At 25.3% G+C, this 14,778-nt stretch overlaps 1 protein-coding gene across 1 annotated transcript; it reads right to left on the reverse strand.

Moving 5' to 3' along the window:
• Window positions 1–7,186, reverse strand: LOC115696869 (laccase-7). The gene is made up of 6 exons (XM_030623754.2): window positions 6,930–7,186; window positions 6,641–6,792; window positions 2,995–3,251; window positions 1,581–1,709; window positions 541–1,494; window positions 1–449 (listed from the first exon to the last, which is right to left on the reverse strand). Exons 1-6 carry the CDS (start codon window positions 7,029–7,031, stop codon window positions 316–318), a joined length of 1,728 nt encoding a protein of 575 aa, XP_030479614.1. The 5' UTR covers window positions 7,032–7,186; the 3' UTR covers window positions 1–315.
• Window positions 7,187–14,778: the final 7,592 nt, after the last annotated feature.

Below are 14,778 nucleotides of genomic sequence, written 5' to 3' on the forward strand. Positions count from 1 at the left end.
TTTTCTTAATTCAATTTTACTTTCCCAAAAACAGATACAAATAATGTTATTCTTAGAAAGAATAATAGTGACCATGATTAAATACAACAAACAAACAAAGTGTCTACACTTTCATCAATATTATACAATTGGAAAAGTGAGAACACCACACCTTTGACCCGTATACATTATATTATATATATGTGTCCATATATTTTAATTTCCTTAATCAAACGAATCAAAAGAATAAAAACCAAACGGGTAGTGTTAAGAAAATAGCTACGTAAACAGATACAGAAAATGAGATTTGTGTAAGGTTTTCTTTTTTTTTTTTTCTCAAAAACATTTTGGTAGATCTTTGGGTGGTGGTGGAAGCTTAGAGGAGGGAGTGTCCCCATTCTCAACCTCAAATGCAGTAGCTAATCCCCATGGCAAATGCACATCTAGATGGCAGTGCATCAACCATATACCTACACACACAATTAATTTCATTATAGTATTAAACACGTTATGTATATAAGTTTTTTAAATAGTTGAAAATATTTCTTAATAATTAATTACCTGGATTATTAGCTTGGAATCGAATGACGGCCCAACCGCCAACCGGGACACCAATGGTGTTACGAATTTGAGGATTAACTAAGTTAAATTTCTTACTATCACGACGACTCTTGAAATTACCAAAGCCTTGTGCCAAGATATGGAAGTTGAAGCCATGAAGATGAATTGGATGGTTTTCAACACCAATGAGAGCTGTGTTTTGGAACACTATCTCCACCACTTCATTGAACTTTAATTTCGTCACTTTCGTCCCTTTTTGTGCGAACAACAATGATTGGTCAATACTCAAACTTGTGTTCGTGTAGTCAAACTTCGTTGGAGGCCGTTTAGGAAAATTAGTTGTGTAAATTCCACTCACACCAGAAAAATATGCTTCCAAAATGGATATTGTTTTTGGTAACACAAACGATTGATTGTTCATACTAGCTGAGAAACTCTGTCCAAAAGGACCCGGACACGTGGCATTCCCTGATTTGCAAAAGTCAAGACTTAATCCTATGGTTATAAACATATGTTTATCAACGTGGAGTGGGACTGGGACCCATTGGGGCCCACCGGCCAACCCAGTTAAGTTAGTAAAGAATGTGTGGGCTGTGGGAGTATCATTGAAAGCTGGTAAGACAGGCATGATTGGGGTTGATGACGTGGAACCCTCGTAGACAATAATACCCCTAGTTGTTGTGTTATCAAAGGGTGCACCAGCAACGGTTATGTAGGGATGAGCGGTCATGTAATAAGATCCAACATCTTGGTTAGCAGTGAAGAGAATATCGATAGTTTGACCAGGACCACTTACGACAACATCAGTGATATATGGGTTCGTGTAAGATGCGTCGACAGCAACAACTGTCATTTTGTGATTGGCTATCTTGAAAAATAGTTGATTATTGAGTGCAGCATTGATTATACGAAGCATGTAGGTTTTTCCTTTCATCACCTTTACCTTGTATGTATCTGAAAGCAAAGAATTTTGGTGTTTAAGAGAGAGTAGAGTAGGCAGTAATGGGAATGATATAGTATTGGTATTTATTTTGAGTTACCATTTTTAGAGCAAGGGTAAAAGTCACCGGGTTTTCCATTGATGGTGAAAGCATCAGATATGTTAGGAGCTCCACCACTAAGAAGAGCCTCTTTCTCAATGTCAACCACATTACCATTCCACCATTCCCCTGAAATTCATGGTTACATATATAATTAATAAACTACATTCCTTTTACTGCAACATAAAAAAAAAATGAATTTTTTTATTTTTACAATTTAAAACAGTTTTTTTTCTTGTATGTTTATGAAATTCTATGTAAACAAAAAATCGTATGAAAACCTTTATTGCAACTAGCACTGCAACCTCTTTAGAAACTTCAACAATAAATTTGGAAAAAATGTTAAAAAATTGGTATATAGAATAATTCTAAAAAAAAAAAAAAAAAAAAACATTCCTTTTCCTTTTATCAATTTATTTTATATATATACACAATTTATCAACAAAACAAGCCCAATAATTTTCCCAATCGAGAAAAATAATGGGCCCAATTACAAAAGTGTGTAAAATTTGGGCCTGTAATTTGGGTTGGATTAAGTTTATAAGTACAGCTATATATATAGAGGATGAAATTACACTCTATACCTATTTTTTGTTTCATATTTTGATTTTTACTTTCATTTTACTACTCTTTAATTTATACCCATTTTTATAAGTTATATTCCCATTATATGCATTAAGAAGTCTAATTTTGATAAGTTTTGTAAGGTTATATTTGGTACTTTGATTATAAAATAGGATATTTATCAATTAAAATTATTTTAGAGTTATATTTAGTTAATGTGTAATAAAAATAGGTAGTTTTCAACTTATCCCGTTATATAGCCACTTTGATTGCTTATGAATAATATACAAATGATATTTGTATTGGAATATACAAATGATATGAATCAATTAAAATCATGTATAAATGATTAGAGTAACGATTGTGATACATTTAAATTTCACATACTATTTATACACAATGATGTGTAACTCATCTCAATTACATAATTAAAAATGATAGTGTAATAATACACATCCCTATATATAATTATCTGTATATGTGTCAAAAGTGTATGCAATTTTTGTGCATCTCTAACATTAGGTTTAAAGATAGAGGTAAAACTTAAAATAGCGTGTTATATGTGACTAAATGGTAATTGGAATGTCAGAAGAAAAAAAAAGATTGGATTGGTCGTTTATTGTTTATATTTTGATGATGTAGTTAGAAGGGAATATACATTAAAAACATATATCAATCTATTAATCATTCATTTAAAAGAAATTATAAATTAATTAATCATATCTAATTAATTCCCAATCTTCGTGTATTATCATACATTTAATTTTTTTTTTTTCTTTCTTCTTGATTTTAGAGGTTTTGGATATTCCATTTCTATCATTGTATCCAAATATGTATATATATGTCTTACCCAATAGTATAGGAACATCCTTGTAGGGTGTAGGAAATGGGTAAGGAGTTGGTCTCAATGGATTAGGTTTAGGATATATGATGAGAGCTCCAAAGACTGTTGCCCTGAGCCAAGAGGAGTGTGCATGCCACCAAAGAGTGCCTTCTTGTCCAATGATATTAAATTTGTATGTATAGCTGTCACCACTTCCTATGGGACATTGGGTCACATATTCTGGGCCATCGGCCCATCCACTCTGAAGTTGGAATATTCCATGCCTTTCATATATTCAAAATTTTAATCCAATTAATACACATCACTAAAAAATAATGGACTAAAAAAGATATGAAATTAAGTTACCATATGTGAATGAAATATATGTCTCCATCCATTTGATTAGTCTATGAATCTAAGAAATATAAATATTTTATACGGTAGTGTATAATCCCACATTCTAATTTACACACGTACCAAAATTATAAACAAGTTTTTTACATGATAGATAACATAGGGTCATAGTAAAAATAAAGGGATAATTTAAAAAAAAAAAAAAACACACACACAAAAAAAAAAAAAAATTACAAAAATATGGTTTGTACCGAATTTTTAATATTTTTTTACAAGTTTTTAGATTTCATTTATATAAAATTCTATCATTTTATGTTGCATTTTTGTTATTTATATATTATTTTTTATGTTATTTTGGTGTTATATTTTGTCATTTTGGTTTTGTTTTCTTATTTTGTGAATGTGATTTTTTCGTTATTTTCTTGTATTTACAGAATACTGTAAAAAAATATATATATAAAAAAAATTTGAACATAAAATTTTTACAAAAATTAGTATTATATGTAATTATTCAAAAAAAAAAAATTAAATCACATAATTCTTGAAAAAAAAAAATAGCTTCATTATTTATCTAAAAGTCGTTTCCAAATAATTATATATTATATAATAATAAATAATGTAGACATAAATCTAAAGAGGATTAAAGCAAGTGTTAAGAATAGATTGCTGGTAACATTGCTTAGGAAAACAAAGAAGATGTTTTGAACATTTCTTTTTGGTGCTGGTAGGATGTAAAGAAAAGTTTTGAAGGAATACAAAAACTATTTATAAAAAAAAAATTAATGACCCATATTATTTCAAAATAATTATGACATTAATATATTTGGGTATATGTACTTAAATAATATGTAATACAATCTCAATCATTTACCTAATTTTTGTTCAATTATTTTAATACATTGATGACATATAACTCTTAAAATAATTAGGAGAGACTAGATTAATATTAAAAATATAATTTAAAAGAAAATATATATTTATTATAATATAAAAATAAGTTTTTTGATTTAGAGTTACATTGCTTATTTAAGAAGTTAAGAAACCACAAGTAATTGACCAATACATATATATACATGCATAAGTGCTGTTATATATATGTCCCATTGAGAAACACAGTTTTCTCTTTTGTCAGATTGAGAAAAACATAGTTAAAGATAGCAGCCTTTTATTGCCAGCTTCGAATACTCTATAGCAAATGACAGAATCGGCTTTGATGATGACGTCACACATGTAACTATAATAAACTATGTTATATTATTTTATTGGCGGCTAAGAAATAGTAAATAATAATGATTACACATAACATATTATTTGACATACTTGTGCAATTTAAGAATATCTCTACCATTACTCATACATATAGTAAATTAATATTTTTTTTAAAGAAGAAATAACCATTCCTTTTAAAGAAAAAAAAAAGCAATAACCACTATTTATATATAGATATAATTTTTGAAAAAATCTATAATACATCCCAAAAAGAGCTATTCTAGTATTTGTGTTTGTTTTAGTATTTTGGAAAGTTTTTAATTCATTTATTTTTCGTAATTATATATGGTATACTTATGTAAGATTATTTGTAAAATTTTAGAAAATTCTGAATAATTTTTTCATTATCAGAATAAAAATAAAGTTCAATTATTTGCTATGCAAAATAATATTTATAAACCATTTAAATTTTTTTTTGAAAATTTATTATTATTAATGGTCCTAAATAAATATAACATACACAATATCATAACAAAAAAATAACTAAAAACATAAAAAATATACACAAGAATAATTTTTATTTCAGGGTGTAATATAAAATTAATTTTTTTTGTACAAAAATAATATATATATTTATATACTAGAAAAAAGCTACGTGCCAAGCACGTATATGCCAAACACGTATACTTAGTTTTATGTTAGGTATTTTCTACTTTATTTACAAATAATTGAAGAAAAAATATTATTAATTATTGTTTAAAATTATTTTTAATGTATACAATAATAAATAATACATTTTACATTAATTAATGTAAATAATGGTGTTGCAAATTAAAAGTATACTGAATGCAATATATAAATTTTAAGAAATCTTGATTATCTAACGACAAATTGTTCTCAAATTAATCCAAAAATAAACTAAAAATTATTCGACTTTAATGTCAATTAAACTAAAACACTAATGTTCCATGATCATACACATGTATATGCCAAAATCATCACCTAAAGGGTCAATCGTATTTTTTTTTATTTAATGAGATTTATTTTATTATATATAAATAAAAAATGATCCATGAAAATCTCATAAACTATTTTATTTTTAATAATAAATCATTTTATTTTTAATATAAATAAAAAGTCACCCATGAATTTCTCATAAACCATTTTATTTTTAATATAAATAAAAAGTCACCCATGAAATTCTCATAAACCATTTTATTTTTAATATAAATAAAAAGTCACCCATGAATTTCTTATAAACCATTTTATTTTTAATAATAAACCATTTTATTTTTAATATAAATAAAAAGTCACACATGAATTTCTCATAAACTATTTTATTTTTAATATAAATAAAAAGTCACCTATGAATTTCTATAAACCAAGAATTCTGTTATATAGACAATAGATATAAACTCGTCTCTCTATTTTAGCTTTTTCAACTATATGCTTTAATCATTTTTTTAAAAAAAGAAATAAAAATTAATACCCGGTCACAGCTTGGTCAATATATACTATTTTTTATATACACAAACTTACACTATAATATTTTTTAAAAAAAATTTAGGGACAACAATCAGTGAAAAACTTGTGACTAAAAAAACATATATTTAAATTAAATATTAAAAAAATATACATTGTTATTGTATCAACTAAATGTATTTTGTGGTATTTTCTCTAAAAAAAAATGTATTTTGTGGTCCTACTACATTTCTCCATACAAAAAAGGATTTCAAAAGTTCGAATCCCCTCCTCTCCTCGTTAATTATGTAGAGAATAAAATACTAATCAAAACAAATTGATTATTAGATATATAATTTTTTTTTTTTGAGAAGGATTATTACATATAATTGGTTGTGCTTTAAATTATATTATTAGTGATTGTAACTGTATCATGATTAGAAAGTTATATATGTAATAATATATTTATCTATAAATATTTAATTGGAAGACGTACGTAGACTACTTAACTCATCTATAGATATTAGGACCGAGTACAAAAACTATATTTACATTATTTTATAGTAGAAATTGACAATTAATATTATTGCATTATTAGTATAAATATATACATAATGTTAATTAATTTATAATAGTTATATATATGTACCAATGAATACTAATGTTGTGGGGTGAAAGGTTGACAACCTTGATGACAAGGGTGTCACCTTCATGGACTCTTATGGTTGGTCCTGGCAAGCTTCCATTTGCTGCAATCACTACTTGTTCCTCACATAGATAGTTTACAGTCAAGTTTTTTATCTGTTCATACATAATGAATTTATATATATAAATAGATGGACATATGTATAGTATATAATGAACTCACACATATATAAAAATCAACTTAAAAAAAATGAAAAGAAATTATTTTAGAACTAATTATTAGGATTACGTACATATAGAGAATGGTGCACTATTGTGGCTGAGGCCATTGAAGAAGCCAGAAGAGTAGCTAATAAAGACCAAGCTACCACAACCCCAGAGATTGATTTTGCCATATTATTGATATTATAATTGTATAGAAATTATTATATATAGTACTCTCTCTACTATATTAATTATTAAAAAAAAATTGATATGTGTATATATGTGTGTGTTTAAATTTTAGGTATCATATAGTGCTTATTTGTGCACTTGATACAAAATGAAGAAGATGATGAGTTTTAAGGGCAGGCTAGCTTCTTATATATATAGATGTATAAGAATAATAATGTAAATGTATATCTCAATGAAAACCTACGATTTTTATTTATTTATTATGTTAAAAATATATATTTGATAAATGAATAAATAATGCAAACTACAATGTTTAATTAATTTAAAGATTGCGTGATCACATAGCTATTAATAAGTCACTTCATGAATGGTTTTATTTAATTATTATAAGCTGCTTGTGGTATTGAAGTGGTGATTTATTTATCTTTTTTTATTTTGAATTTTATTTGAGTTAGCAGAAACTTCGTTATCCGGTTAGCTAGCAGTTACAGTATATATATATATATATATATATATATATATATAAGTTGGCCATTGATATTTGCAATATTAAACAAAATCACAGTTCTTGGTCCAATCTTTTTTTTTTTTCTTTTTTTTTGAAGATGAGTATTTATATACTGCTCCTCAAATTAAAATATATATAGACTTCATCTAGTGATTATTTTTAAAATATATATACCAAATATACAGTATAATACGGAAATAGAAAAGCTTCTATCCTTACGTAAGGTTAGATAATTGTCTTAATTACTAAGGTTATTTTGTGTTTTATTTGTTTGTTTGTTTGTTTTTTAATTTCGGATGTTTGTTTTGTTTGTTCTTGTATAAAGAATAAAGTGTTAGATAAATGTTATGTTTCCTCGGATTTAAAAAATATATATTTATATAAACTAAGTGGAGAAGTGGGAGATATATTTGGTAGTTAATTTAGGTGGCGTTTGGTAACACTTTTTTAATCAGTTTTCTGTTTTTAAAAGTAGAAAAGTGAAAATATTTTTCAAAAACATGTTCTATAAAACTGTTTTTACTTTTCAATTTTATAATTAGAAATCAGAATTTAAAAAACAAAAAGAATCACTTTCAATATTTTTTTAAACAATTTTTTTTTTTTAATCAATCTTTTAGATTAGGACCAGACCCGGACCCAAATCCCCTCCCTACGGCCCTGGCGCTAAACCCGACTTTTGACTTGAACCCGAATCCAACCCCGGACCTAGACCCGACTTAAATAAAATCAAAAAATAAAAATTAAAATAAACTTTATAGAACACACTTTTGTTTTCTGTTTTTAAAATTGAAAAACAAAAGTGGTTACAGAACGCATTTTTGTTTTTCAAAAACAAATTTTTTAAAAACAAAAATTTTACTTTCATTTTGTGATTAAAAAATTAAAAAATAAAAGTGTTACCAAACGGCACCTTAGCTTTCTGATTATTATTTCTATAAATATAGGCTAATTAATATTTTTGTTCCCGAACTTTATAATGTACCAAATCATATCCTCTAAATTTTTAAGGTCGTTAAAAATTCCCCTGAACTATTGAGATTGTTGAATTTAAGAACTTTTGTCCAATTTTAGTAAAAAAAATCTAACATGGATGAAAGTTCAAGGGGTATGATTTAGTACATGTCATTCGAGGGCATGATTTGGTAGATATCAAACTCTAGGGAGCATGATTTAGTACATCAACAATCACTGAAATAATAAAATCGAATGAAATTAGACAAAACTCCTTAAATTTAACAATCTCAATAGTTCAGGGGGAATTTTTAACGACCAAAAAAGTTCACGGACATGATTTGGTACATGTTTAAGTTTAAGTAAAAAAAAATCCTAATTGGCCATAAATATATATATATATATTTTTTAAGATTTATTTTATATTTGTTTTTCTTCAGTAAAGTATTAATAATTTAATTTTACTATATTTAAATACTATGTTTTAGTTATAAATAACTATTTGTTGTGATTAAAAATCACATTTAGCTACAAAATATTTATGTTGTTAAAAGTAATCTTTTTAGTGATAAAAAATAACTATTGATTTTGACCTTGATTAAAAATTGAGTTGGTCATTCTCTAAGAAACAAGTTCTTCAAAATGTTATTTAGTTTTACGTGCAATTTATTAGCATCATTGAAAGAAAGATCCATTATTTGAATGAATAGTTCCAGAAAAAAAAAAAAGAAAAAGAAAGATCAATTATTTATCCAAAAAGAAAGAAAGATCGATACTCCCTTTCAAAATAAATAATAAATAAATAAAAAGAAAGAAGAAAAAGAAATGAAAGAAAATCGATTTGGTTTTGGGCGGTAAAGCATGTATGGTACGTCTCCTCTTATTTTGACTACTCTCTCTCTTCATTTATTTATTTATTTTAACGATATTAAACTTATCAATTATATACATTGGCTATAATTAACATAAATCACTTGATAATTATTAAATTTTTTGTAAGGAATTAATTATTAATGTTTTTTAAGGAATTATTAACGTTGATTATGCACAAAAGAGATATTGAGAAAATATTCCTAATACCATGACATATATGAAAAATGAAAATAATATAAAGAGATTAAACTAAGTATTCATTGAAAATGAGAAAGAGAAACTAAAATGAAAGAGCCTGTCTAAATACGTGTTTAAAATTTCTTACATAAAACTCCAATATTAAGAAAATTCTAAAAGGAAAATACCATATGCATATATATATATGTTTTATTTATTAGATATATATAAAAATATATAAAATATAGAGAAACGTTTTAGTGTTGTACTCATGGTCGTTAGTATGTTTGGTAGCCGTTGACCCAAGTAGGTTTTCTATCCTTTAGTCACCAATCAATTGAGATGGATAAATCTAAATAAATATAAATATATATTTATATATCATGATGGTGCCTTGTCACCGAAGATATAACTATGAAAAGTTTAATTAAATTAATGTATCAAAATATATATTTGAGAGGTTTTATTAATGATTACATCAAATGGTTATGTTCTATCATTATTAGACTCTTATAATTAATTTAAAAATTTATTAAAAGTAATTAATAAATTACTTGTTGATATTAACTTTATTTTATTTATTTCCTTAAAATAAAAAAAATTATAAATACTAATTTTGAAAAACGTTTTATTAAATATTTTAATTAAAAAAGTAATTTATTTATGTATATAATTAATTTAAGTTTAAAAATAAAACTTTTACCCAACTTATATAACAAAAAAAATACAACTATCATAATTATATTAACTATTAAATATTCACTCATATATATACATACATATATTCAATTACTATTCAAAATTAATTACTTGTCATGCCACCAATTTGCACACCGTATTTATATGTGTACATATATATTTTTATATATATAATGTGGCTATTTAACGATTTTTGTTGGTTTGACAAAATATTTTAAGAATATAAAAATATTTTGTGAAATTTAACGGTGTTAGTAAAGTTAGGAATTTATACAATTAATAATATTAACTATTTGTTTAAAAAATATATTAACTATCTAAAAATAATAATATTTTATAATTACATTATATAATTACACCTAATTTTTATGGGACTATTTTCTAATTACCTCTAATTACATAAATACTGTATAATTACCTAAATATAAACAACACGATCTTGTATATATTATATAAATAATGGAAATGTATATATATGTATTATATAACTCTTAATAAATATATGTACATATTTTGAATGAATGATTTGAATTAATGTTGGGAAGCAATGATTCTTTTTTAATAAATAAACAAGATAAGTTGAAATATATCTTCATAAATATAAGAAAATTTACATAATAAATTAAAATTTAAAAAAAAATACAAAAAAATATTAATTAACATAAAAAATTTTCATTTTTATTATTTGAATTTTTCTATTTATAAAAATAACTTTTCAGCAAAAATAATAATTTTTTTTTGTTGTCTTATAGTTTATTTATAGTTGTATTATAATTGACATGTAATTTTTATTAATTATTTTATAGCTGATTTATAATTATTGTTGAATTGATTTTACGTTATTTTTATTTTACTTTTTACTTAATAAAGTGTATTTTTATAATTTTAAAACTTTATATGAATATTTTTGTAATTAAAAATTTTACCCCGTGAAATTATAAATAAAATATAGAAGAAAGATATTTTTAAAAATTTTCATAAATATAATATGTGTGCATCTAGAAAGAGATATATACTCTATTATTTTTAAAAAATTTTACCTGGTAATGCATTAATGTTGCTATATATATTTAATATGTATTCTTAATATTAATTCTATATCTATTCTATATAAAGTGTGCCTATATAACTAAAATTCTTGGTTTTTGAGAAATTTATGGGTGACTTTTAATTTTTATTTAATAAAATAATAAAATATTATTTATATATAATAAAATAATAATAAAACAAATCTCATTAATATTTGAACTGATATTTGAGTGACTTTTAATTTTTATTTAATAAAATAATAAAATATTATTTATATATAATAAAATAATAATAAAACAAATTCCATTAATATTTGAACTGATATTTGATGCTAAATATTCGAGAATCACAACACATTTAAAAAAAAAAAAACAACTCGGTATTTGATACTCTGAGACTCTCAATTAAAAAAAGAAAAAAAAAGTAATATGCTCATCAAATTTGTATTTATTTTTAAACATGGTGAAAAAATGAATTATCTTTCATATTATTCAACAGAGTAAAACAAGTTTTATATTGGTTTACTATTCAAAAACCTTGTCAAGAATTCTTGTAAGTTGTAACCACAAAATTGCCAGGTCAAACCAACACTTTCATTGCAATATTCACAGACTAACTACAAAATTATTTCATAGTATTTACAGAACCGCACACCCCCAATAAAATCTTTAATATGGACGTATCAGAAGCCAGATCACTAACCTAAATTGGTTAGTTCTATTATGTTTTGGAACAAATCGTCTATAATATAAAAAACCCATCATACTTGTATCTTGAAACATTCTTCAGGAACCAAGATTTTAAAACACAATTGTTACCTCCTTAAGGTCAACCCACTCCCAAGTCTCATTTGTTGTATTTATATCATAGACCAAAGCATGCCGACCCTGTAAATAATAAGAAAATCAAACGTGGTTTAAATCTCAAGGCAATAGAGCCTTTTCCGTTAAATCTCAAAGATACATAAATATACAAGATAAAAAAGCCAATCTAAGAAGTGGGTGCCACGTTAAAGCTAAGGAAACATTAAGCAACTGTTAGGCTTGTTTTACAATTTATGGTGTTTTAAAAGAACATATCGAAACAGAAACACATAAAAAAACCTCCACATCATTTAATTTTTTTTTAAGGTAGTGTTCAACTAGGAGATTTAACGAGTTTCGCCCCTTCGCTAATGGCTTCTAAGAGTTCAAATTCCAGTATTGTATAAATCTTCAATTTGTTCTATTTCTTATATTAAATGAAATTTTGCTACTTTTTTTTTTTAATTTACAACTTTATTGTTTATATATTATTAGGGACATTCATGGAAATTAGGGTTTCTTTGAAATATACAATTAATGAGCATTACTTTTTGATCATAGTGTATTTTCCATGGCTGAAAACCTCAATAATCTCTATCATTTGATATCAAATAAAATAAAATTATCATGATGTATACATTATGGTTATTTAATGAGTAATTAGTGTGTTGAAATTGTCAAGCTGATATTTAGAATTGTTTATAATTGAATTGTTTCTTTGTCAAAATTAATATTAAGTATATTTATATGTTTATAAGTTTATCTATTTTCTCTTAGATCAATTATGCTCATATAGCAATAGAATCATACTCATATAGACATATTATTTTCATTTTGTAATTTAGATCTTCTTAGTCATTATTTAGTTCACTTAACCTTTTCCGATTATGCTAACTGAAGTTTTGTTTCTTTTAAGTACTTCATTACAAAGATCTGTATTACATATATTGTTTATTTTTGACTATGAGGAGGTGGATATCTTATTGGGAAACATATAGCGTGACAAATTATTGTTCATATATTTAATAATTCTTTTTTATTAATGAGATTCATATATATAAATGTGTATATTGAATTCTTTATTTAAATAATTATTTTTGATTTTTACGTGATTATTTATTGTTCTTTATTCAAATAATCTCACCTAATAACTAATAATATTTTTTCTTTAATTTTTTATTGTATCACTTTCAAATAATATATAAAAAAACTAGCATAAAATTTAGTATACGTGCCTCGCACGTAGTTTTTGCTAGTATATATATAGCCGCTAGCATAGGCGGACCGGAGATTTAAAAATATATTAATATACAATTATTATTTTTATATACATAGTAATTAAATAGAATAATTGGTTAAGATACTTTAAATTTATATGGGAGACTATGTTTTAAATTTTCTTGCCTTTTTTTTTTCTACGTGTATCTACATTTTAGTTATTAAAAAAATAAATGAAGTATATGGTTCAAATTAGGATCAAACTTATAACCACTAGAATAGAGAGATGCTGCTAAACTATCATTCTACTCAAATTTAACTAGTTATTTATCGTTTTTGATTATATTAAATATATAACTAAATTCACCTTAAAATTCAATCCTCGATCTACCAGTGGCAGCTAGGGTATATATGATAAAATTTCCTTGACAAACATGCGCAATAGGGGTAAGTTGAAAAATGACTCTTTTATTCATCAATTAATCAAATTTACCTCTAATTTTATATTTATTTGAAACATACCTCTTTTTATATGTATTGTACCCAAAATACCCTTACATAAGAGAATCACATGGAGAGTATCTTGAAGTGACAGGGGCAAAATTGGTATAATGTTTAAAAAAGAGGTAAAAATGATATATTTTAAAAAAGAAAGTAAAAATAAAAGAGGACAATATAAAAAGAGTATAGAGTGTAATTTCCTCATTGTAAAATGATTAATATCTACAACTTATGATTGCGAACAAATAAATATATTTATTAAAGTATATATTTTACCAAAAAGAAAAAAGTATATTTTTTTTTTTTTGAATGAAAATAATAACTTTATTAAATCATCATCTCTGTTACCAAACTAGGCAACAAATCAGTTGGAACAGACTCCAAACTGAAACTGCAATCAGGATATAATATAGAGGCTCTAGCAAAGTTATGAGCCACCATATTAGCTGATCGTCTAACAAAGTAAATAAAAACATTATTTGAATCTTTAAGCATATCCTTAGAAGCTTTAACAATTTGGCCAAACATTGAAATCATTTCAATTGGGCTTCGTAAGGCTTGAATAACTGTGAGACAATCGGATTCAATGTCAACATTCATCCATTGTCGCGTCTTTATCCAACTGAGGGCCTCCCGAATTCCCATAGCTTCGGCTGTGGTTGGGGGGAAATTGCCTTGAAAAGTCTTTGTACATCCCTCAATTAGAAAGCCCCTACTATCCCTTGCCACCAAACCGATCCCAACCTGATGAGGATTCGAAAACAATGCCGCGTCTACATTAACCTTAACTCTACCATCGATTGGGGCAAACCAATGCTCAGCCGCATCTCCCGGTATCAAACCAGAAAAAGTGGTCTCAATGACAGTTTTTTGAGCATTTTGCCAATGATTAAGGAAGTTTTTTGCCGACGAGACAATGCCATCTGCTCCCACACTTTTACCTTGCCACACCTTGTCATTCCGTGCGTTCCACAAAGCCCAACACAC

Source organism: Cannabis sativa, chromosome 7, assembly GCF_029168945.1.
Source record: "Cannabis sativa cultivar Pink pepper isolate KNU-18-1 chromosome 7, ASM2916894v1, whole genome shotgun sequence".
NCBI classification, from domain to species: domain Eukaryota; kingdom Viridiplantae; phylum Streptophyta; class Magnoliopsida; order Rosales; family Cannabaceae; genus Cannabis; species Cannabis sativa.